Genomic DNA, 23,169 nt, shown 5'->3' with positions numbered 1-23,169 from the left:
AACACTGTCACATAACCAGGCTGTGGTCAGATTGAACCTTTCACACACCAGGCCCAGACTGCCAGACCTTCTGGATGAGACTGAAGTATTTCCCAGTGAGTCTGAGTTAGGAGATCTCTGCGTATAGGGAGGGTCCACAGGCGGCCACAGAGCAGTTGAATTATGTCGGCCAGCCACTGCTTCCCTGCTTCAAAATGAGCCTCACAGAATAGAAGCCAAAATGGCTTACCTCATGAGGTACCAGCCTTATCAGCCTGGCTTCTTTGTGCCACAATGGGGTTGAAGGACTTCTTAATCTATGTGCCTCTAGGCTCTGAAGGCTTGTTTGGGCCCTGAGTGACGCCTGAGCTGATGGCTGTCTCTTTGGGCTCCGGTAGGCCGGTGGACAGGCTATAGCCTGAACAAAAATCTGCCAAGGTGTCTGGGAGGGAGCTGTTTGTGTCATAGGGAGGCACAGTTTAAGCGCTATTCATTGTGGCTACTACAGGTCTAAAAAGACCTTTGGAGGTCCACAGGCACATCCAGCAACATGATATTTTCTCTATGGGAGAGGCTTGAGAGGGTGAGCCATCATGCTCTCTTCTGAGAGACCAACAGGGTCATGGTTCTCCCAGATGCTTGAAGAACTACACATCTGTGAAGGTGCAGTCAGAGTTCTGTGACCACTCACACCTCATCTCACAGTGCTGGGCTGGCTGAGGTTGTCATTTCTTCCTCCAGTTCTTGGCAGCCATTTTCCCTGGTGCTATGGGCTTTGTGGCCTGTGCAGAGGGAATAAAAGGCTCTGTCGATTTTGTCGACAGAACCACTCTGTCCTCACTAGCGGTGAACAGATGAAAGATCTTTTGCGAGATGAGGTGCAGGTTACATTCATTGACCAAGCTGAGAACTTGTTCTGTGAACACTTTAGCTGAGCCACAAGCAACGCTTGTTGTCTAAGTGATACTTACCCTCAGTAATACCCCAAAGGATGAAGACAATGGCCATAGTAATATTAGGGCAAAGGACGTATCCCCACTGTATAGCTAGGGCTCTTCTGCTGTCATCTACAAGCAAAATAAAGAACATTTTATATTAAGTTTACTTTATTACGTCGAAAGGTAACCTTACCAAACTTCCGAAGTGATAAAATGAAGGTCAGACTTACCATTATTTTTAAAAGATGTATAAGAGAAGTATCCTAGGATAAGTGATCCAATTACAAATCCCAGTACACAAAAAACAAAAATTCCAACATGCATAGAGGAAAAACCTGCGTAGCACAAACACCAGAGTTATTAAAACATTATAACACTGTAATATCTGTGATGAAATAAAGAACAACTGGTGATATTTTAAAATAGTTAATCACATCAACTTACTAGTTGACATGATTCCCTAATAAATACATTTTCATATTACAGTTAAAATGCTTTTTTTTAAAAAAAAAAAAAAAAAACTGTTATCTTGTAGCAATCAATGGACATTTTAAGGGACTGATATCATGCAAGAATAATGCGCTTACTGTCACGATCTCGCTGGCAGATGGCACTGCGGCAACGACATGCACGGAGAGCTGGAGAGCGCACGTGCACATGTTTTAAGTGCGTGTGGATGACAGGACTTTGTTTACAATGGACATGTGCACTTGTTTTGGTTTCTGTTCTGTCCCCTCCCTGTTTAGTTATTGGCGGAGGTGCGAGGGTGTGTTTTCAGTTGTTACCAGCTGTTCGCAGTTAAGGTAAATGTCATTAGTTATTTAAACCCCTCGCGATGCTGCGCACTGCGCGCAGTATTACAGGTTTCATGTTTTGCGCCTCGGGTCTAGTTAATGTGTAGATGTAAGAAGTTACATGTGCAATGGTGCCACGAGGTAATATTTCGATGACTTGCTCTGGTTTCCTGTTTCACGCCTCGGTTCTAGTTCTATGTGTAAATGTTTACACGAGATTAATGTATAATTGTGCTACGTGGGAGTGTTTAAAAGCCAAGTTCTAGTTTCACGTTTCATGCCTCAATTCTGGTTATGTTTTGACCTCGTTTCCTGTATCTTGTATATTGACTTTAGTGGATAATAAAGACTTTGATCCTGCACTTACTTCCAGTCCCAGTCTCGTTGCGCAACACATACACATTACACTCATCTTGGAGCAATTAATGGACATTTTAAGGGACTGATATCATGCAAGAATAGTGCGCTTACACATAGAGGATAGGTAGTGCATGACCTCACAGATGCTGACGGTTGGCTAGCGGCTGTCATATCACAGCAAACCATTGACTACATTTCCCATCCTGCACTGTGGCCTACAAACATGGCCGCCATGGACTGCAATTCCCAGAACACTCATATTCATTCTAAATCACACACACCTGCATCCAATTCACACACTCACTCCACAGTATAAAGAGACTGCTTCTACACAATGACTTTGTGAAGTATTACGTTCAGCTGCCTAGTCTCTGTCGTATGTCCAAGCCTTATATCGTGTTTGCTTTCTGATCATTGACCTTTGTTTACTCTGTTGACCTCAATTCTCTGCCCTGCCTAGTTTTGCCTGTTTGCCTGATCACCTGACCTCTCCCTGACCTCTGCCTGTCTTTGTTTATTAATTTCTGCCTAATCCTTTCGACTTTGTTTAATTAAACTGCCATACCTGCACTTGCTTCCGTGTCAGCCTCCATTACGTGACAGCGTCACTGTGACTGACAGGGGAAAGTGTCATGGATAAGCCGAAATAGGCACTGGAAAACGATTCCCATCAGCCACTGTACCACACATGATCCCATCACATGATTGTTTGCACCTGTTTTCATGTTTTGGTTAATTAGCACTTGTGTATATATAGTCACATTTTCCACAGCGCACATTGTCTTGCGATTGTTTATGTTGTCATCTTATGGTTATGTTCCTTAGTCCTGACACGCGTTCGTAGTTCTTGTTCTGTCTGTCTGTTCTACTCCGTTTTCATTCAACTTTACTCTACACTTGTCTCCATTACATGACCCAGAGAGAGTGCACATGATTTCAGTCATGATAATCCACTTCCAGCGTATTTCAGCACTCAGCTCTGGTACATCTTTACATGATTTGTACATTAAAACAGTGACTTACCCAGCTGCTGCACTTCCACAGTTGTGTTATCTGAGAATGCCCCAGAGAATGCTGAACATGTATACAGCCCTTTATCGTCAGTTCGGACATCCTTCAGTCTCAATGAGAAGTTTCCTTTGTTTCTTTCTTCAGCACTGAACAATTCTACTCTGTCCATGTATCTCTCATGAGACGAGTCTGTCTGGACCTCACCATGTTCATAGAGCAGCACTAAGATCTCTCCATCCATTTTCATCCATGAGACTTGTTCTATATTTTCCGGTGGGATATGTGAGTCTACAGAGCAATTCAGAGTGATACCTTCACCCACGTATGCAGATATGACATTGACTCCAGATACGATCAAACGCTCTGAAATGAGAATTACATAAACAGAATTGACCTCCTTTTTAAATCAAGTATTTATTTTACAGAACATCATGTGAATTAAGTGAAAGAATTTACCCACCAATCTCCTTTATTTCAATCAGAGTTTCATCAGAGTCACGGTTTGTGTAAACAGCACACTTATAAACTCCTGCGTCTTCCTGGGTCACGTTCATAAGGAAGAGAGAGAAATTTCCCTGAGCGATCTCCTCAATGAAGAAATGAGCTCTTTCACGATAACTCGGGTTCTGAGACTCCGGATGACTCTCTCCGTCCTGCCACAAGTGCACTAGAGTTTCAGAGTCATTTCTTTTCCACTCTATTTCCAGTTCTTGCATTGGTAGAGGAGTTTCTACAAAGCAGGACAGCATCACTGAGCCTCCCAGCTGGACAATGAGAGGACCAGACGGACCATGGACATGGAACCCTAAAGTGAATAAAAACACAGTTAACAGACGTTGACCTAATGTTGTTTGTTCTTCCCAGGCAATGCCAGTTCCCTTCATCCTCACAAAAACATGCCACTAGGTAAATGAAAGTACGGTACTCCTCCTTACAGAACCAAAAGTTCAGGGGGTGGAGTCAGACCTGATTCTACCTGAGTTAGGGTTAGGGTTAAGCTGATAGGAGGAGTCAGATCAGGTCCAGCTCCACTCCCTGAACTTTTAGTTCTGCAGCAAGGCCTATCTTTAGAGATGGGTTACTCTAAATTGCCCCTAGTTGTGAATGAATAAATGTTTGTGATGCCCTGAGATGGACTGGAATAACCTGACTGAGACTTCGTAAAAGTAAGTAAGCTGTCTGTGTCTGGGAGTTCAAGACAGTAAAATTGGTTGTGTTCTCTGGGTAGGAGTGGTGGTGTTACTCTCTTCTCTATCGTTCAGAGTGACATTAGCTCTGACCCACCTGGATAATAGCAATTCCTATGTGAGGATGCTATTTATCGATTGCAGCTCAGCATTTAACACCGTCAGTCCAGCTGAGCTGATAAATAAGCCCACCCACCTTGGCATCAGTACCTCCCTCTGCAATTGGATAATGGACTTTCTCACAGACAGACCACAGTCTGTGAAGCTCGGCAACATGACTTCCTCTACCCTCACTCTGAGCACTGGTGTTCCACAGGGCTGTATACCCAGCCCTCTCCTCTACTACCAGTTATAACACCATAATCAAGTTTGCAGATGACAGCACAGTGGTTGGCCTTATCATCATTGACAATGAAACAGCCTACAAGGTCCGGCACCTGCTGGAATGGTATGCCAATAACAACCTGGCCCTCAATACCCCCAAAAATGGAACTTATTGTGGATTTACGTCGGGCCACTAAAAGTCATGCACACACCTCTATTTACGTAAATGGAGAACGCGTGACTAACTTCAAGTTCTTAGGAGTACACCTCTCTGATTATCTGACCTGGAGCATTAACTCCACTGTGTCACGATTTCCCCTCTCACTAAACGCTGGAGCACACAGATAAACCTGCCCTTCCGATCACCACCTATTATGAGCAGGCAAATAGGGTGACCTCCGCCGCAAAGCTCCAGCCTGAGACCCGAGAAATGGTCTTCTCTGCCAAGCTTCAGCTGGAGGTGAATGTGGTGACCTCCTCCCCAGAGCTCCAACCTGAGACCTATGAGGTGGTCTCACCAGCCGAGCTCCATCTGGAAGTCAACGTGGTGACATCCTCCCCATAGCTACAACCTGAGACCCACGAGGTGGTCTCAACTGCCTTTGTTTGCTGACTTCGTTTACTTATGACACATGCATTTGTTGTGATTTTAGTTCTTTCTCCGCCCCTGTGTTGTCATTGGCTCAGGATCATAGTGACGAATCTAGTGATCTTGAGCAGATGTTAGAGATTGCTCACATCACAGCTGTTAAATGTATGAGTTGAGAGAGCAGTTTCACTCGATTCACCAACAGTGTGAAAAGCCAACAACCAATCACTGATCACCAGTGTTTCTTAAAACCAATCACTGATCACCATTTTTTCTTAAAACCAATCACTGATCATCTTTTTCCGTAAACTGATACTTGGTGATATTTACAGTAATAAAAATGAGACAAGTAATTTCATGCATAAACATTATTCCTCGTGTCTATTTCCAGACTCATTGCTATGGCTTCAGGTTTTTTTCTGTATTCTTAAATGAAATTGTAAAATTTTGTACATACATAACAAAGCTCTATTCTATTGCATTCTGTTATCAGAAATTCTTCCTTTGTGTTAAACACATTTTAATATGCAAATAAGCATGACCATTCAATACATTTTGTGACTTCTAGAAATGTTTTGAGCCTTGTAACTTATCTTGTTCCTCCGGAAAAACCAGTCTACGCATGAATCACACCCTCTATTTTTGTTTTTTAACCAGTGACACAATACACTCTTGTGTTGGATTTTAGTGATTCAGCAATTAGAAATTAATTCTGGTTGACTGGCAGTTTCACAGATGAACTATTTAATTTTATTTTTTATAGTTTATAGTTTTATAGTCCCTCAATTCTGCATTTCTTTTTCCAGAGTTGAAGCACAGGTAGGGAAACCCATCCTCCTCACATAAATAACATCCTATACTGTCCTTTTAGCTCCATATAACTCAAAGTGAAGTCACAGTGCACTAACAAGCAGAATAATGCTGTATATTACCGTCACAGATGACCATCAACAGAAACAGATAAAAACAACGCATCAGATCAGTCTCCATGTTTCCGTACAAAGAGAACAACTTTAATTTTCACTTTAACTTTTCAGATCACGTGGTACAACCTGCTCTGTGGGAACCGCCTCTGTTAACACCTAGAAGCATATTTTATAAACGTTTGTAGTGTTCATAATCTTTATTAACAGTATGCATATAGGCAAAACTGATTCAATTTTGTCATAAATAAATACATGCACCATAATCTATTTGCTGTAGCTCTGTGTTTATACATACATAGGCCGTAACACACATATAACACACATATAACACACATATTACACATTTATTCACTGTTCAAAATGTATATTGGTCAATCTCAGGTGACTTCATTTGTTTTTTTACAAGGTGTTAAAGTGGGAGATGGATGCATTTTTCTCAGTCCTGTTACCAAAAATCATGTGTTTTAAAAAGCACGTTTAAAAGCAATGCCAACTAATTCCTTTGTTTTCCTCTCACAAAAGTGCTTTTTTTTTTTTTTTTTTTAAAAAAAAAAAAAAGGTTGGTTGCAAGTTTAAATTATTGATATTTGTCAGGAAAAAAAATCACTATATATGCACACAAGGTGTTTTTTTTTTATGCAAAGCCATTTTTTCATTTTAGACACAAACCTCAACTTTATAAAAAAAAATGTATCATGTATCAACCACAGTGGTTTAACTTTATTTTTTAGAGAAAAACAATTTGAGATAACAGGAATGAACACTGCGTAACAGGAATGTGTATCTGCACTGTGTGTGCATGTGTGTGTGTGTGTGTGTGTGTGTGTGTGGGCGTGCATAGCTTGTTTGTATGTGAGAGAGAGAGAGAGATTTCTGAAGGAATGTGCTACGTGCTTGTAGTTCATCACAGTGAAGAAGATGGAAAGAGAAAGCATGAGAGACAGCGAGAACTGAGAGAGAATGTGACGAGTTCTTTGCCATGAGGTGCCATGTTGAACTTCCAGTGACCAGTATGAGGGAGTGTGAGACTGATCTTTATTACAGTAAAGATCTGCCCATGTGGTTATAATAAAATGGGTTTAATAGAGTTAAAGGTTGTTCTTTTGCAGATTCCGGAGCTGAAGCACGCGTCGGTGCGTATGAGAGACGGAGGACGAGTGGAGACCATCATCGAACACATGCGGAGAGAAGGACCTAATGCACTGCAGGTACACACACGTGTCCATGTGGGTTTCCTCAGGGTTCTCCGGTTTCCTCCGAGAACGTGCGATGTGTGTGTGTGTGTGTGTGTGTGTGTGTGTAGGTGATTTCTGACTTCGACATGACGCTCACCAGATTTGCTCACAACGGGACACGCTGCCCTACCTCATACAGTGATTACACACGTACACACACACACTCGGCATTAATCCTACACACACTCACACACACTCACACACACTCACACACACTCACACACACTCACACACACTCACACACACTTTTCAGTGTTTTCGCAGATTTCTGCGTCACAATTCTAACAATGAATGAATAAAAGATAAAACAATAATAATTCTGAATGAAGATGGTGTTAATGATGGTGTGATCTCTGACCATTCCTGCTCTCTGACCATTCCCGCCCCCTGCTGTCTGCCAGGTGAACTGCAAGTACAGTATCGTAGTTAAGTAAGAGACCAAAATTAGCACAAATAGTTTATTTATTTATGTATTTATTTATTTATTTATTGAAGTTGTTTTGCAGCAAAAACAAAAACCTGCACAGTTTATACAAAGGAACATTTCCCAGTTCACACCAAAGAGCTTTACTACAAAATAGAAAATAAAATAATAATAAAATAACGTCTGTCACATCTTTCCATCTGTACGGAATGGAGAACGAAGGCCACATCATTTTCTTCACCTCTCCGGAACGGTTCCACGAATAAACTCGTTCAAAATAAAACAGCCGGAGACAGAGGTTCTGCCAATGGGATATGGTTTAATAGTGTTTTTAAAAGCTCCGTGTCTAGAGAAGGTCATAATTAACAGCACGTCATGTCATGTTTTCTACCTCACTTAATACCATGAGTTTAGGATTTCAAGGAAACATCACTAGACATCACTACAGTTCTGATCCTGGTTTCGATTTATATCTTAACTCCAGAACGGCAGATTTCTGGACCTGACACTATACGTCTCGTACCAGTCATCGCTCTCTTCGTCGTAGTACTCGCAGTTGGATGTGGTGCTTTCGTCGCTATAGCCGCCAACCACGTACAAGCGGCCGTCCATCACCTGGAAGAAGAAGAAGAAGGCGGCGTCATGGTGAAGAGGTACACGACTAATTTCATTAATTCATTCCAGTGCTTGGAGTTAGGAAGTCTGATGAATCCAGCCTCGGTAAAAGAAACGATAAATTAGTTAGCCATGTGGTGTTTGGTGCGTTACCTCGACGCCAAAGTTCCTTCGTGGGTTAAAATATGGAGGCAAGCATTCTCCAGGAGTTGGTATGAGGGTTGTAGGCTTCGACGCTCTTTGGACTGTGGGCTTCATCACAACCCCCGATCTGTAAAACCATACATCTTATCTCGATCGATGTGCATTAATAAAATAACACAAACCGTGCTAACAGAAACACGCCTCCTTCCCATCCTTTACAGAGCGATTACAGAAACTTCACTGACTCTCAGCGCTGGAAGTTCTTACCGCAAACACTTGGTTGTTCAGAGTGATGACGCCCACGACACTGCTTTGGATGGGCATCGGTTCGATTTGCATCCACTGATCGTAATGAGGGTCGAAACACTTAGCCGTGAAAAGGCACTCATTTCCGTTGAGTCCTCCACAGATGTAGATCTAAAGGAACCCAAAACCAAGAAGGTTCTGGGTGTTTCCAGTTCAAGCTTTCAGGTTCCCTCAGGGACTGTAACATTTTAAATAATGTTTATTTATTTATTTAATTGGTGCAGTCGTGTTTGGAGCGGCTCTGAGAACTCGACTGGTCTAGGAGATACTAAGGACTGACTTGTACCTTGTGTTGTACCCACTGATACCTTCATGTCCACCATGAAGCTAACTGCAGGTCATGATTATCTACAGCGCTGTGCATTAACCGACCTTCAGGCGAACACTGATTGGTTCTGCAATCTCGCTGCAATCAGACTTAACTCTTGAAATGCAAAAGAACTAAACAAAAATAATAAAGAAATGTTATATACAATTATAGAAATGCATTACTTATAGTACCTTTCCAGCATCACTCTTATATAATATGTCATCTGATTTATGTGTACTGTATAAAAATATAAACTCTGAGCATCTAAATAAAATAAACAATAAAAAACAATAAAATAAAATGTCTCAAAACGGGTAATAAATGAATAAATCCAGACATTATATCGAGAAATTAGATAATAAAAACTATTCTACAGGAGGCGCAAACATGAAGACAAGAAACTCACATTTAAGTGTCACACAAAAGATCGTAAAAAAAAAATATATATATATTTATATACAACACATTACTAGCATCTTTAAAACAATCCCTGAGGTGATCAGACGAGTGCGTCCAGTCTGTTCAGGTCATGGATGATGTCCTTTCTTCTCAGCGTGATGTAGAGATACACCCGAGTGCTCCAGAACACCAAACCGCCGTACGTTCTGCTTTTCTAGATGCGCACACAATCATTGATGATTCATTAATCTTTTCATTTCATATTTCAGTAATAACACCTGGAACAATCTTGTCTTGTTGTTTTTCTTCTTACCTGCTAAGACCCTGAGGGCTGAGCTTCAGGAGCCAGATTCTCAAGTTCACGTTCATCACATTGTGAAGGTGAGTCCTGTGTTTGTATGATGTTTAATGTAAAAACCGCACAAGTTAATGATGTTAATCAGTTTTTTATTCCGTGTTTAATATTACACCGTGACGTACTCACCCTGTGTTCCTGTTTACTACCACACGATCGTCCAAGCCAGTCGATTTCTTCTCTAATGCTGTAAAAACCAGAACAAAAACGATCTTATCGTCTATCTAAACATCTATATATTCATGTTCCTCAGCAATACTCACGTACTCTTCTCTGTTCTCCTTCCCTGTGTGTGATGGGGAAAGAAAACGTGACAGTGTTTTAGAACAGAAACTGGTCGTGTTTAGAGCATGCACAAGTACTAAACCGATTCGGATGTAAATGAACCGAGTGTAGAGTCTGATCTAAGGGATATATTCAGAGTCAGAGACTTCATTTCTGTTACTGATACGACAACAGAATGAGAAAAAGTACACAGACCAGCTAGATCAGATCACACACTGTGCTGTGCTTGTAGATTATACTTACAGTAAGCAGATATTTGTAAAGCAAGGCAGCACACAGCAAAGACGCATTCAGTCGGTAGGAGAACGACGCGCAGATCTACTGTACGCTGGCCAGTTTCTATTTATAATCATAATTGGAAAAGAAAAGAACTTGTAGTTCTGTACATATATACATCAAAATGGACTGGTTTCAATAACATTTTTCTGATTACTTTAATGTCAGTAATTTCACACTAACATTTTTACTGTGATGAATTTTTGTAGTATTATTATTAAAATCATGGACTATAGAGTTCACTCACACGCTTTTAGGATCAGCTCCACTAATAACACAACCGCGTTCACAAGAACCACCACCACTGAGCCAAACATGAACACAACCAAATGGGACAAACCTGTAACACAAACACAAGAGGATTAGACAAAACAGTCACTTTTCTCTTTTAACTCAGTGTGTTGTTTTATAAATATAGAATAATGGTATTTTGTGGCCTGAATGTAATTCAGATATATCCTGACTGAGACAGAAATATCTTCATACTTTGACAGAAAATAATGTTGTACTTACGTTGCTGTGTCCCAGTGTTTCTGGAGTCAGATACTCGACCTGTGGTGATTAAAGCGAAATCAGTGAATTTATATGAGATCTGTGACAATAGAAACAAAACCTGTTCCCTTCTGTGTAATCCAGTACACGTTTTCCAATTCCATATAAATAACAACGCACTAGTGGAACCCCAAACCTGCACAGCAGTGGTAATTGAAGCTAAAATAATGTTACTGTTATTCAGGTAGTGCATGTCTTATGTATGCTGCTTAATATAACACTGGATTTAAAATTTATGTTTAGTTTTTTATTAAGTTTGAACCACTTCCTTTGAATTGATCTGAATTTATTTGTTTTTTAATCGTGCTATTAAAATAAAAAGTATTTGAAAAGGATGAGAAAAGTAATGAATACCTGATGAATACTTTATATCTATAAACAGTGTTATCGTATTCAATATTTGGAGGAATGCACTCACACAGGTCAGCGCGTCACGCTCTACAAAGTGAGAAAAAGACACATTTTTACACAAGTGCAATCACGACAATGTTACTGTATAAACAATTCACCACAGAATTGCAGTAAAAACACTTTGAAAGATAAAACACATGATCGTGCTTTTGTACTGGATTATTCTTACCTTCTTCCTCTTGGCTTCCTGATTAACTATTTAACATTTATAACTTCTTTTGTACATGAAACCATGTGAGGACGATCGTCACGTATCGAGGTTGAGCCAGAAGCAAGTGCAGATAATGACATTTATTGAAACAAACGTACTATGAAACAAAGACACTAAGACAACTTGGAATAACACTGTGGCATGACACAAAACACCGAGACATGAACAACAAGAGTCTAGGACGACGAAAGACCAGCAAACAGTGCAGACAAGGACTATATATACACACACGAGTGCTCATTAACAAAACGTGAGTCAGGTGCAGGTGGTCACGTGACAGCTAGTGCAGTGCAGTGGCTGATGGGAAGTGGAGTCCAGAGTTTCTTGATACATGATAGAACCCTCCCCCAAGGGCGCTACTCCCGGAGTGCCCAAAATTATACATCCTCCATCTGGTAGTCCTGGCCCACTGGGCAAAATGTCCCCAGCAGAACCAGGAGGCCGAGCGGCTTCCACAACAGCACAGGGAGGCAGAGATACTTCCTCGGCTGAACATGAAAGCGGGGCGACGTCCTCGGCAGAGCATGAAAGTGGGGCGACGTCCTCGCCAGAGCATGAAAGCGGGGTGACGTCCTCGTAGGTGCAGGGAAGCGGAGCGACATCCTCAGCGGAGCTGGACAGCGGAGCGACGTCCTCTGCGGAGCAGAGAGGTAGAGCGATGACCTCAGCCGAGCAGGGAGGCAGAGCGACGACCTCAGCCGAACAGGAAGGCTGAGTGACGTCCACCACTGAGCAGGGAGGCAGAGCGACGACCTCAGCCGAGCAGGGAGGCAGAGCGACGACCTCAGCTGAGCAGGGAGGCAGAGCGACGACCACTGCTGGGCAGGCAGGCTGAGCAACGTCCTCGGCGGAGCATGAAAGTGGAGCGAGGTCCTCAGCGGAGCATGAAGGCAGAGTGATGACCACAGCAGGGCAAGCGCTGAGCGAAGTCCTCGGCGGAGCATGAAAGCGGAGCGACGTCCTCGGCTGAACAGGGAGGCTGAGCGACGTCCACAGCTGAACAGGGAGGCTGAGCGACGACCTCAACTGAACAGGGAGGCTGAGCGACGACCTCAGCTGAACAGGGAGGCTGAGCGACGACCTCAGCTGAACAGGGAGGCTGAGCGACGTCCACAGCTGAACAGGGAGGCTGAGCGACTTTGAGGTAGCTGAACAGTGGGGAATCCTTGAGTCCGGTAGGAGATGGAGAGACGTCTCTCACGGAACGTGGAGGCAGAGCGCCGTTCTCCACTGAACATGAAGGCTGAGCGAGAGCCATAATAGGGGAGAGAGGGTGGGAGTTGGTCTCCGCCCTGACCACAGACTCCCCCTCCTGTCGGCGTGGCATGGCCTGTCCTTTGTGAACATTGCCGGTGGTGACCTGGTGCTTGGTCTGTCCCGCTGCGGCAGCCCGAGCATGCGGTCATTCTGAGCGAGTAGTTCATCTGTCCTTCTTCCCTGCTCCAATAGTCCTCTATACCACTCCTCATATGCTGCAAACCAGGCGTCCAACTTGGTGATCTGCTGCTTCTGATAAAGGGTCTTTCGTTCTGTCACGTATCAAGGTTGAGCCAGAATCAAGTGCAGATAATGACATTTATTGAAACAAACGTACTATGAAACAAAGACACTAAGACAACTTGGAATAACACTGTGGCATGACACAAAACACCGAGACATGAACAACAAGAGTCTAGGACAACGAAAGACAAGCAAACAGTGCAGACAAGGACTATATATACACACGAGTGCTCATTAACAAAACGTGAGTCAGGTGCAGGTGGTCATGTGACAGCTAGTGCAGTGCAGTGGCTGATGGGAAGTGGAGTCCAGAGTTTCTTGATACATGACAACGATCCAGTGGAAAAGCATCTCCTCTACCAATAAACAGTAATGAAGCAGGACTGGTACTTACCTTTCACATAATTCACAACGACATAATGGATGTAGATCGACGCTGATGCAGTTAGAACCTCCAGGATCATCACCAGTGATATCCAGAGTAAAGAATCTGCAAAAACAAACAAGTGTTTTTACACACTTCACATGACACATCTCTCACTGGTCTTACTGAGGTTATTAAATCTGCTGCACACTCCGTACCAGGATTTCTGTACTGCAATGTTAGCGCAGTGCTAGCAAGCTACTTAACTGTTAATACAATACCCAAATGTGATGGAATATACCATCACAAGCATGATTTTATTCCTCACTAACATTATCAAGTTTTCCAGCCAGAGAGAAGTGAGAGAAGTTAAAACAAATTAAATTCAAACTAAATCTACAGTCAATTAGAATTCAGTATATCATGCATTTTATATGAACACAAAAGTGAAATGTGTTTAGAATCATGTACATTTGTGAAAATAATACATTTATTAATGTAAACATTTTAATTCACTGTATTCCTGACCAACACACAAAGTCTGTATGTAAAAGTTTTTAGGAATGGAGTTGTGTAATCAGTTAACTGTTATCTACACATATAGAGTTTTAAATAATGTAATGTCTGTGGACTGAAGATAAAATAATATAGTTATGAACACATATTACATGAAATGTAATGTAATGTTTGACTGGTAAAAATAAATGATCTAAAATGAGTCAAATAAAGAATTATCTAATGTACTTACATGTAGATAAATAATATAAACAATGTTCAAAAAAATTCCGTGCAAAAACTGGAATTAGTGCCAATGCCAGAAGTCCTGAGAAACAGAGAATGTTCATTACATTAATACAGCACTTTGTTTGAGAAGGTTCCGATTTAATCTGAAATTATTATTTGTGTCTGTAATTGTGCTGATAAAGCTAATATGCTCCAGGCTCATCACACACACGACTAAAACTGAAATCTTGTGGGATGAGACTGATTTTAAGGTACTGTATGTAAGTGTTAGTAGGTCTGGACAGTGAGGGAACAAAATATAGAGAATATGTTTAAATATTTAAAATATCTAGACTTTAAAAGCTTTAGTGTGTGAAATCAATTACATTACATCTATACATGCAGTCTAAATGTTTTATATGCTGTATATAATAGCCTTTAGGATAAGAAGTGCTTGGGAAAATATAATAGTACATTTAATGAAACGTACATGTCAATCAAATATAACATTACCTGCAAAAAGTGGTTCTTACCTGACTGAAATCCATATGTATTTATAATAACAAATAGTCGTAGAAAATTGCTGAGTTCTGTAATATCGTAACTAAAGCTTGTTTCTTCTTGTAGAGTCCTTCCACGGCATACTGTATTGGAAAATAGAGGATCATTAAAAGGTTATTTCAGAGGTCTGTAAGGCATTTTTAAAAGAAAAATAAATAAAAACACATGAATGGTATTTATATTCCAGGTATTATGGCAGCTACCCGAAACAAAAGGTAACATTACAGTTATACACCAGTGCTGTTATTCCAGTGTAAGGACCTGTGTAACTACGATGTGTTAATATGGAAATACAGCAAATAACAATATGCATTTACATGTGAATAATTACAGAACTGAATTATTCACTTGTTGTGAAAGACAAATAAAATACCATGAATAGTATAATGTTGTCCTCAACACCAGAACTGATTCAGTAGGATTGAGAAACAGAAAATCAGAGGAATTCACACACGTCAGTATAAAGGAAATTTGTAGTTAGAAATTGGGACAGTATTTGTGGTCATTTTATTTATTTATTTATTTAAAAGCATTAATTCTATATTGTTCCACATACCATGTGTTTAACCCTCATCACCTGCTGCAGGTTAACAAATTTAAATTTGTGATTAATCAACGACTGACGTTTAGTAGTTCCTACTCAGTGTGTCTCAAGATCCCATTCCAGAACCTTCACACTAACTGTTCCTCAGTGGTGGAATGCACTTCCAATCTCAATCCGGAACGCAGAATCTCTCCATCTTTAAAAAACAGCTAAAGACCAACCTCTTCTCTCAACACCTAACCAACCCCTAAAATAATGATTATTTTTAAATTATACCTTACACCTCTACTCTGTGCACATTGCTTCTTCTGGAACTCAATTAAACATCTTGTACAGTAACTCTACTTGTACTGTTCTCTGCTTGATAGATCACTTTGCTTGTATTTTCTCATTTGTAAGTCGCTTTGGATAAAATCGTCTGTTAAATGAATAAATATAAATAATTAATGTCAAAATCTAAAGTTTTTTAAAGGAAATAAATACACAGAGATGTTAAACAGGACATCGTCAGCAGGGAAGTTATTTTAGAAGTTATTTTAGAAGTTATTTTAGAATTATACACAGAGGCATGTCTCAGTTATCCTCGATTTTGATCTTGAACTTACAGAATTACTCTGAAGTGTCTATTAATAAATAAATCCTGATACCGGTTCACTATGTCATGGAATAAGAGTAATTAGTGTAGAAACTCTGTTGGGGAGTGAATATAGTAAGAAAAGCACAAACACAACCCTTTTTTCAGGAATAAAAGGGTGACTGATTAAGCCTGTGTGAAATTGTTTAAAACATGTAATAACATTTCTGGAATATATCTGTACATTAATTCTATAATGTAGAACTGATGTACCTCTCTCTCTGTTCTTAAACACATTAAGAAATCTTTAATATAAAACAATAAATGCTTGAAACACCTACCAGTAGTGGTAACATACAGAATATACAGAAAAGTAGAAAGTGGCCCCAGTAGCAGACATATCAGAAGCCCCACTTTCCCTCCAGTGTTTAGTCTATACCAGACATCCACAACAAGAGCTAGACAATAACACAAGCAAAAAATCATGTTAGTATATATTACGCAAATACATACAGTGCTTTGTAAACAAAAATATGAAACACTTTGCTTAGAGACATACAGCAGTAAAACATGTAAAGGAAATAAATAATATAATATAATATAAAAAAATAGGGATCATTCAAGCGGTAGACGTTATCACATCAACTGCAGCAAGAAGCCTTAATAATGAAGTTTAAAGTTTTACTCAGATGAAGTAAACTGCACTGGAGGAGAGCTGGAACAATTATAATCCAGTCACATATATAACAGCAGTCACATTCAAACAGCTCTGTCTCGTCCTTTTAATAAAGCACAATCAGACCTGTGCATTTAAAATGACTTCTCTACCCCAAGCAAGGGGTTAAACCAAAGTAATATCATTTTCCAAGATGTGATAAAAGATAATAGACCAAGACGCTGATACGGATAATTACCTCCTGACAATGACTTTAATTTGTGTCTTAGAAATGATAAAAATAGAGACTAATTCTTTTTTATCTTTTCCAAAGACATGATTTTCAAATCATTTTACTTTCTTATCTTTTTACTTTATACAAGAATGAAATAACATCTTGCAGATGGTAATAGTGTAATGGTTTGATACTCACGTAAATAAACAACAACACTTATCATTGCATATTGTAGTTGAATTGCCAAGCGGTTAATTATTTGGCGGTGATAATCTGAAATATAATGAGGACACAGTACGTACTGATTAGGCCAGTGTTTCATAAATCCCACATTTATAACTCATTCCCAGTTTCAAAAAGCCTAACTAAAGTAATCCTAAACACTGATGACCTGGTGCAGGTGTTTCCAGAGATACCAAAATACCAAAAAAAAAAAATATTTAAATGACTTTATCAGACATGCAAACCTTTATACACACCTGCAGCTGATCCAGTGTCACATTAAACAGCCTCCAACAAAGTGCCAAATCTAACACTTTACAATTAAATGTAATGGCAGTGATACTCAAAAAGTCATTATTTCCTGCTCTGCTATGTAACATAACACAGTTTCTATAAAGAAAACTAGTTTAAAAAACGATTTATTAAAGGATTATATCAAAAACGTGTTTACTGCGAATTTAAACTGCAAATGGATTATTCTTTCAGATTTGTAGCTATATATTTACATAATGCCAATAACTGAGAAGTTCTCATAAGACCACTTATCCATGAGATCATCAATTCATACATTCAAATGTTTTCAAGTGGAGAGCAATCCAAAGTAGAAAAAGGATCCGAACACCGTTCAGTGCTGAACAAGTTACTGCTTCTGTAAAAAACCCTGGAGGAAAGATCAATGAATTAATGAATGTATCACAGCCAATAAAGAAACTGATTATTAACCAACACCCCACTGAGTTTAATACGACACAATAGTGTCTCTTTATTGAATTACTATTACTGTCAATTATTCCATCCATGCATTTTCTGTACTGCTTATCCTACAGGGTCGTGGGAACCTGGAGCCTATCCCAGGGGTCATGGGGCACAAGGAGGGGTACATGCTGGACAGGGTGCCAATCCATCACAGGGCACACTCACACACCCATTCATACACTACGGACATGACTGGACACGCCAATCAGCCTACAATACATGTCTTTGGACTGGGGAGAAAACCCCCACAGCACAGGGAGAACATGCAAACTCCACACTCACAGGGTTGCGGCGGGAATCGAACCCCTGACCCTGGTTGAGATGTGAGGCCAACGTGCTAACCACTTTATTTTTTTAAAGATGTTAATGGCACCTCTGAATTTATTTCTTTCATGTCTCCTCTTTGGCAGTACAGCGGTGTGTTCTCTATCATAATACTGATGGAGATGGGTAGACAACAAGGGGTTGAATATCTTTAGGTCACAACCATATCCTCAGTTCTCTGGGGGCACGAGTGAGGTATCTTCACGTTGTCCCTCAGAAGCAATATTCCGTTACGCCAGCCACCTGACACGTCAGTGATGTGCTGATAACTCTGGGGATGAATGTAGGATTAGATTCCAGTAAAACCTGAGCCTCGCCCCATAGAAATTGCATACATGATGGGTTTACCAGCATGGTTATCAGCGTGGATGTCACTAATGCACTTTGCTGAAGCCAGTTCCAGCAGCATCACCATATTCAAAGAAAGTGCTATAACATCTAACTGATCCAGAGGATTGAACAGCGGTTCTGATAATATATCCAGCACCACAGACAAGTCCCTTGGTGTGAAAGCTTTAGACTGTAGTGGAGTCGAGGAACCCCTTTCATCAATCCTGTTCCCCAAAACTGCATGGCAGGTATTCCTTAATGGTGGACAGGGCTTTGCCCCCACTAGCAGTTCCTGTAGGAACGGGACACTGGAAAGCAACTGAGCCTGAGGCTGTGCACCGCTCCTCAACCAGACGCCATTTGCAATTATAGTCTGATCTCATAACTGATGCTCTCACATTCTGAACGGTCATGATAACACTTTCAGGTAACCAGGCTGTGGTCAGATTGAACCTCTCACACACCAGGCCCAGAGCCAGACCTTTTGGATGAGGCTGAAGTATTTCCCAGTGAGTCTGAGTTAGGAGATCTCTGCGTATAGGGAGGGGCCACAGGCGCCACAGAGCAGCTGAATTATGTCCTCCAGTCACTGCTTCCCTGCTTCAAAATGAGCCTCATAGAATAGAAGCCAAAATGGCTTACCTCATGAGGTACCAGCCTTATCAGCCTGGCTTCTTTGTGCCACAATTGGGTTGAAGGACTTCTTAACCTATGTGCCTCTAAGCTCTGAAGGCTTGTTTGGGCCCTGAGTGGATGTTTGAAGTGATGACTGTGGCTTTGGGATCCGGTAGGCCGGTGGACAGGCTATAGACTGAACAAAAATCTGAAAAAGGTGTCTGGGAGGGAGCTGTTTGGGAGGCACAGTTTAAGCGCTATGCATTGTGGCCACTACAGGTCTAAAAAGACCTTTGGAGGACCACAGGCACATGCAGCAACATGATCTTTTCTCTATGGGAGAGGATTGAGAGGGTGAGGCATCACGCTCTCTTCTGAGAGACCATCTGGGCCATGGTTCTCCCAGATGCTTGAAGAACTACACATCTGTGAAGGCGCAGTCAGAGGTCTGTGACCACTCACACCTCATCTCACAGTGCTGGGCTGGGTGAGGTTGTTATTTCTTCCTCCAGTTCTTGGCAGCCATTTTCCCTGGTGCTCTGGGCTTTGTGGCCTGTGCAGAGGGAATAAAAGGTTCTCCACTCCGTCCTCACTAGCGGTGAACAGATGAAAGTTCTTTTGCAAGATGAGGGGCAGGTCACATTCACTGACCAAGCTGAGAACTTGCCCTGTGAACAGTTTATCTGAGCCACCAGCAACACTTGTTGTCTAAGTGATACTTACCATCAGTAACACCCCAAAGGATGAAGACAATGGCCATAGTAATATTAGGACAAAGGACATGTCCCAATTGTATAGCTAGGGCTCTTCTGCTGTCATCTACAAACACAGTAAAGAACATTTTGTATTAAGTTTACTTTATTAAGTCGAAATGTAACCTTACCAAACTTCCGAAGTGATAAAATGAAGGTCAGACTTACCATTATTTTAAAAAGATGTATAAGAGAAGTATCCTAGGATAAGTGATCCAATTACAAATCCGAATGCACATAAGACAAAAATTCCAATATGCATAAAGGAAAAACCTGCATAGCACAAACACCAGAGTTATTAAAACATTATAACACTGTAATATCTGTGAGGAAATAAAGAACAACTGGTGATATTATAAAATAGTTCATCACATCAACTTACTAGTGGACCTGTTTCCCTAATAAATACATTTTCATATTACAGTTAAAATGCTTTAAAAAATAAATAAATAAGTCATCATAGAGCAATCAATGGACATTTTAAGGGACTGATATCATGCAAGAACAATGCGCTTACACATAGAGGATACGTAGTGCATGACCTCACACATGCTGACGGTTGGCTAGCGTCTGTCATATCACAGTAAACCAGTGACTACATTTCCCATCCTGCACTGCGGCCCACAAACATGGCCGCCATGGACTGCAATTCCCAGAACACTCATTCATTCTAATCACACACACCTGCATCCAATTCACACACTCACTCCACAGTATAAAGAGACTGCTTCTACACAATGACTGTGTGAAGTATTACGTTCAGCTGCCTAGTCTCTGTCGTATGTCCAAGCCTTATATCATGTTTGCTTTCTGATCATCGACCTTTGTTTTCTCTGTTGACTTCGATTCTCTGCCCTGCCTAGTTTTGCCCGTTTGCCTGATCACCTGACCTCTGCCTGAGCTCTGCCTGTCTTTGTTTATTGATTTCTGCCTAATCCTTTGGACTTTGTTTAATTAAACTGCCATACCTGCACTTGCTTCCATGTCAGCCTCCATTACGTGACAGCGTCACTGTGACTGACAGGAGAAAGTGTCATGGATATGCGGAAATAGGCACTGGACTATGATTCCCATCAGCCACTGCACCGCACATGATCCCATCACATGATTGTTTGCACCTGTTTTCATGTTTTGGTTCATTAGCACTTGTGTATATAGTCCTGTTTTCCACAGCGCAGTGTCTTGCGATTGTTTATGTTGTCATCTTATGGTTATGGTTCTTAGTCCTGACACGCGTTCGTAGTTCTTGTTCTGTCTGTCTGTTCTACTCTGTTTTCATTCAACTTTACTCTACACTTGTCTCCATTACATGACCCCGAGAGACTGCACATGATTTTAGTCATGATAATCCACTCCCAACGTAATTCAGCACTCAGCTCTGGTACATCTTTACATGATTTGTACATTAAAACAGTGACTTACCCAGCTGCTGCACTTCCACAGTTGTGTTATCTGAGATTGCCCCAGAGAATGCTAAACATGTATACAGACCTTTATCGTCAGTTCGGACATCCTTCAGTCTCAATGAGAAGTTTCCTTTGTTTCTTTCTTCAGCGCTGAACAATTCCACTCTGTCCATGTATCTCTCATGGGATGAGTCTGTGTGGACCTCACCATGTTCATAGAGCAGCACTAAGATCTCTCCATCCATTTTCATCCATAAGACCTGTTCTATATTTTCCGCTGGGATATGTGAGTCTACAGAGCAATTCAGAGTGATATCTTCACCCGCATACGCAGATATGACGTGGGCTCCAGACACGATCAAACGCTCTGAAATGAGAATTGTTTACAATTTTCAATTCAATTCAATTCAATTCAATTTTATTTGTATAGCGCTTTTTACAATAGACATTGTCTCAAAGCAGCTTTACAGAAATATCAACATGGTATACAGATATTAAAGGTGTGAATTTATCCCAACTGAGCAAGCCACTGAGTGGCGACGGTGGTAAGGAAAAACTCCCTAAGATGTTTTAAGAGGAAGAAACCTTGAGAGGAACCCGACTCAGAAGGGAACCCATCCTCATCTGGGTAACAACAGTTAGTGTGAAAAAGTTCATTATGGATTTATATGAAGTCTGTATGGCCTTAGGAGCAGCCGTAGTCCCAGCAGTCTGGAATTAGAGAAGATTTGAGCTCCATCCAGAGGCAGAAAGGATCTGGATCTCTAGTATCTCCATAAATTCGTGTGGGGCTCGGCGAAAGGAGAGAGGCAGAAAAAAGATTATTATGACTGCGAAGTAGTAAAACAGAATCTAGTCAGGGTAGGCTTGAGTAAACAAATACGTTTTAAGCCTAGACTTAAACACTGAGACTGTGTCTGAGTCCCGAACACTAATAGGAAGACTGTTCCATAACTGTGGGGCTCTATAAGAGAAAGCTCTTCCCCCTGCTGTAGCCTTCACTATTCGAGGTACCGTCAAATAGCCTGCATCTTTTGATCTAAGTAGGCGTGGCGGATCATATAAAACCAAAAGGTCGCTTAGATATTGTGGCGTGAGACCATTTAGTGCTTTATAGGTTAATAAAAGTATTTTATAGTTAATGCGAGATTTTACTGGGAGCCAATGCAGTATTGATAATATCGGTGTGATATGGTCGTATCTTCTGGTTCTAGTTAGGACTCTAGCAGCTGCATTCTGGACTAACTGGAGCTTATTTATATTCCTACTGGAACATCCAGACAGTAAGGCATTACAGTAATCTAATCTAGAGGTGATGAATGCATGAACTAGTATTTCCGCATCATGTAGTGACAATATGTTTCTTATTTTAGAAATATTTCTGAGATGAAAGAAAGCTATCCTAGTAATATTATCTACATGAGCATCAAATGATTGCTGGAGTCAATAATCACTCCAAGGTCTTTTACTGCTGTACATGATGAAACAGAAAGACCATCCAGAGTAACCATGTGATCAGAAGGATTACTTCTAGCTACATGTGGGCCTAATAAAAGTATTTCTGTTTTATTAGAGTTAAGTAGAAGGAAGTTAGTTAACATCCAATGTCTAATGTCATTTACACAATCCTCAACTTTACTAAGCTTCTGTCTGTCCTCTGGCTTCGCTGAAACATACAACTGTGTATCATCAGCATAACAGTGGAAGCTAATTCCATGTTTATGAATAATTTGACCTAAGGGTAGCATATATAAAGTAAAGAGCAGTGGGCCTAAAACAGAACCCTGTGGAACTCCAAAAGTAACCTCAGTACGCATGGAGAAATCACCATTTACATCTACGAACTGATAACGATCGGTCAGATAAGACCTGAGCCAGGAAAGGACTGTTCCCTTAATACCAACAACATTTTCTAATCTATCAAGGAGAATAGTGTGATCTATAGTATCAAAAGCTGCACTAAGGTCGAGTAACACA

At 40.8% G+C, this 23,169-nt stretch overlaps 3 protein-coding genes and 2 long non-coding RNA genes across 5 annotated transcripts in view; 1 reads left to right on the top strand and 4 right to left on the bottom strand.

Annotated features, from left to right (window-relative positions):
- LOC128617195 (7-methylguanosine phosphate-specific 5'-nucleotidase-like) overlaps positions 1–23,169 on the top strand; it is a 144,282-nt gene that overhangs the window by 24,615 nt on the left and 96,498 nt on the right. Inside the window, exons 5-6 of the mRNA XM_053640244.1 lie at positions 7,218–7,316; positions 7,412–7,481. Coding sequence (XP_053496219.1) covers positions 7,218–7,316; positions 7,412–7,481 — 169 coding nt within the window. The remainder of the gene's footprint in view (positions 1–7,217; positions 7,317–7,411; positions 7,482–23,169) is intronic.
- On the bottom strand, positions 792–6,239 carry LOC128617185 (butyrophilin-like protein 2). The gene is made up of 5 exons (XM_053640227.1): positions 6,115–6,239; positions 3,543–3,887; positions 3,095–3,445; positions 1,148–1,252; positions 792–1,046 (listed from the first exon to the last, which is right to left on the bottom strand). Exons 1-5 carry the CDS (start codon positions 6,170–6,172, stop codon positions 907–909), a joined length of 999 nt encoding a protein of 332 aa, XP_053496202.1. The 5' UTR covers positions 6,173–6,239; the 3' UTR covers positions 792–906.
- The window catches only part of LOC128617184 (CD276 antigen homolog), a 158,540-nt gene continuing 143,180 nt past the window's right edge, over positions 7,810–23,169 (bottom strand). Inside the window, exons 10-11 of the mRNA XM_053640225.1 lie at positions 9,855–9,929; positions 7,810–9,755 (exon numbers count right to left, since the gene is read on the bottom strand). Coding sequence (XP_053496200.1) covers positions 9,858–9,929 — 72 coding nt within the window. The 3' untranslated portion in view covers positions 7,810–9,755; positions 9,855–9,857. The remainder of the gene's footprint in view (positions 9,756–9,854; positions 9,930–23,169) is intronic.
- Positions 10,146–11,347, bottom strand: LOC128617206 (uncharacterized). The gene is made up of 4 exons (XR_008387542.1): positions 10,971–11,347; positions 10,705–10,797; positions 10,425–10,520; positions 10,146–10,182 (listed from the first exon to the last, which is right to left on the bottom strand). It is a non-coding gene; the product is annotated as an uncharacterized LOC128617206 (long non-coding RNA).
- Positions 14,139–18,063, bottom strand: LOC128617207 (uncharacterized). Its single transcript, XR_008387543.1, has 3 exons — positions 16,239–18,063; positions 14,752–14,862; positions 14,139–14,318 (listed from the first exon to the last, which is right to left on the bottom strand). It is a non-coding gene; the product is annotated as an uncharacterized LOC128617207 (long non-coding RNA).

Source organism: Ictalurus furcatus, chromosome 13, assembly GCF_023375685.1.
Source record: "Ictalurus furcatus strain D&B chromosome 13, Billie_1.0, whole genome shotgun sequence".
NCBI classification, from domain to species: Eukaryota; Metazoa; Chordata; class Actinopteri; order Siluriformes; family Ictaluridae; genus Ictalurus; species Ictalurus furcatus.
Note: the sequence above shows the minus strand (reverse complement) of the source record. Positions and strands in the feature narration are given on the sequence as shown.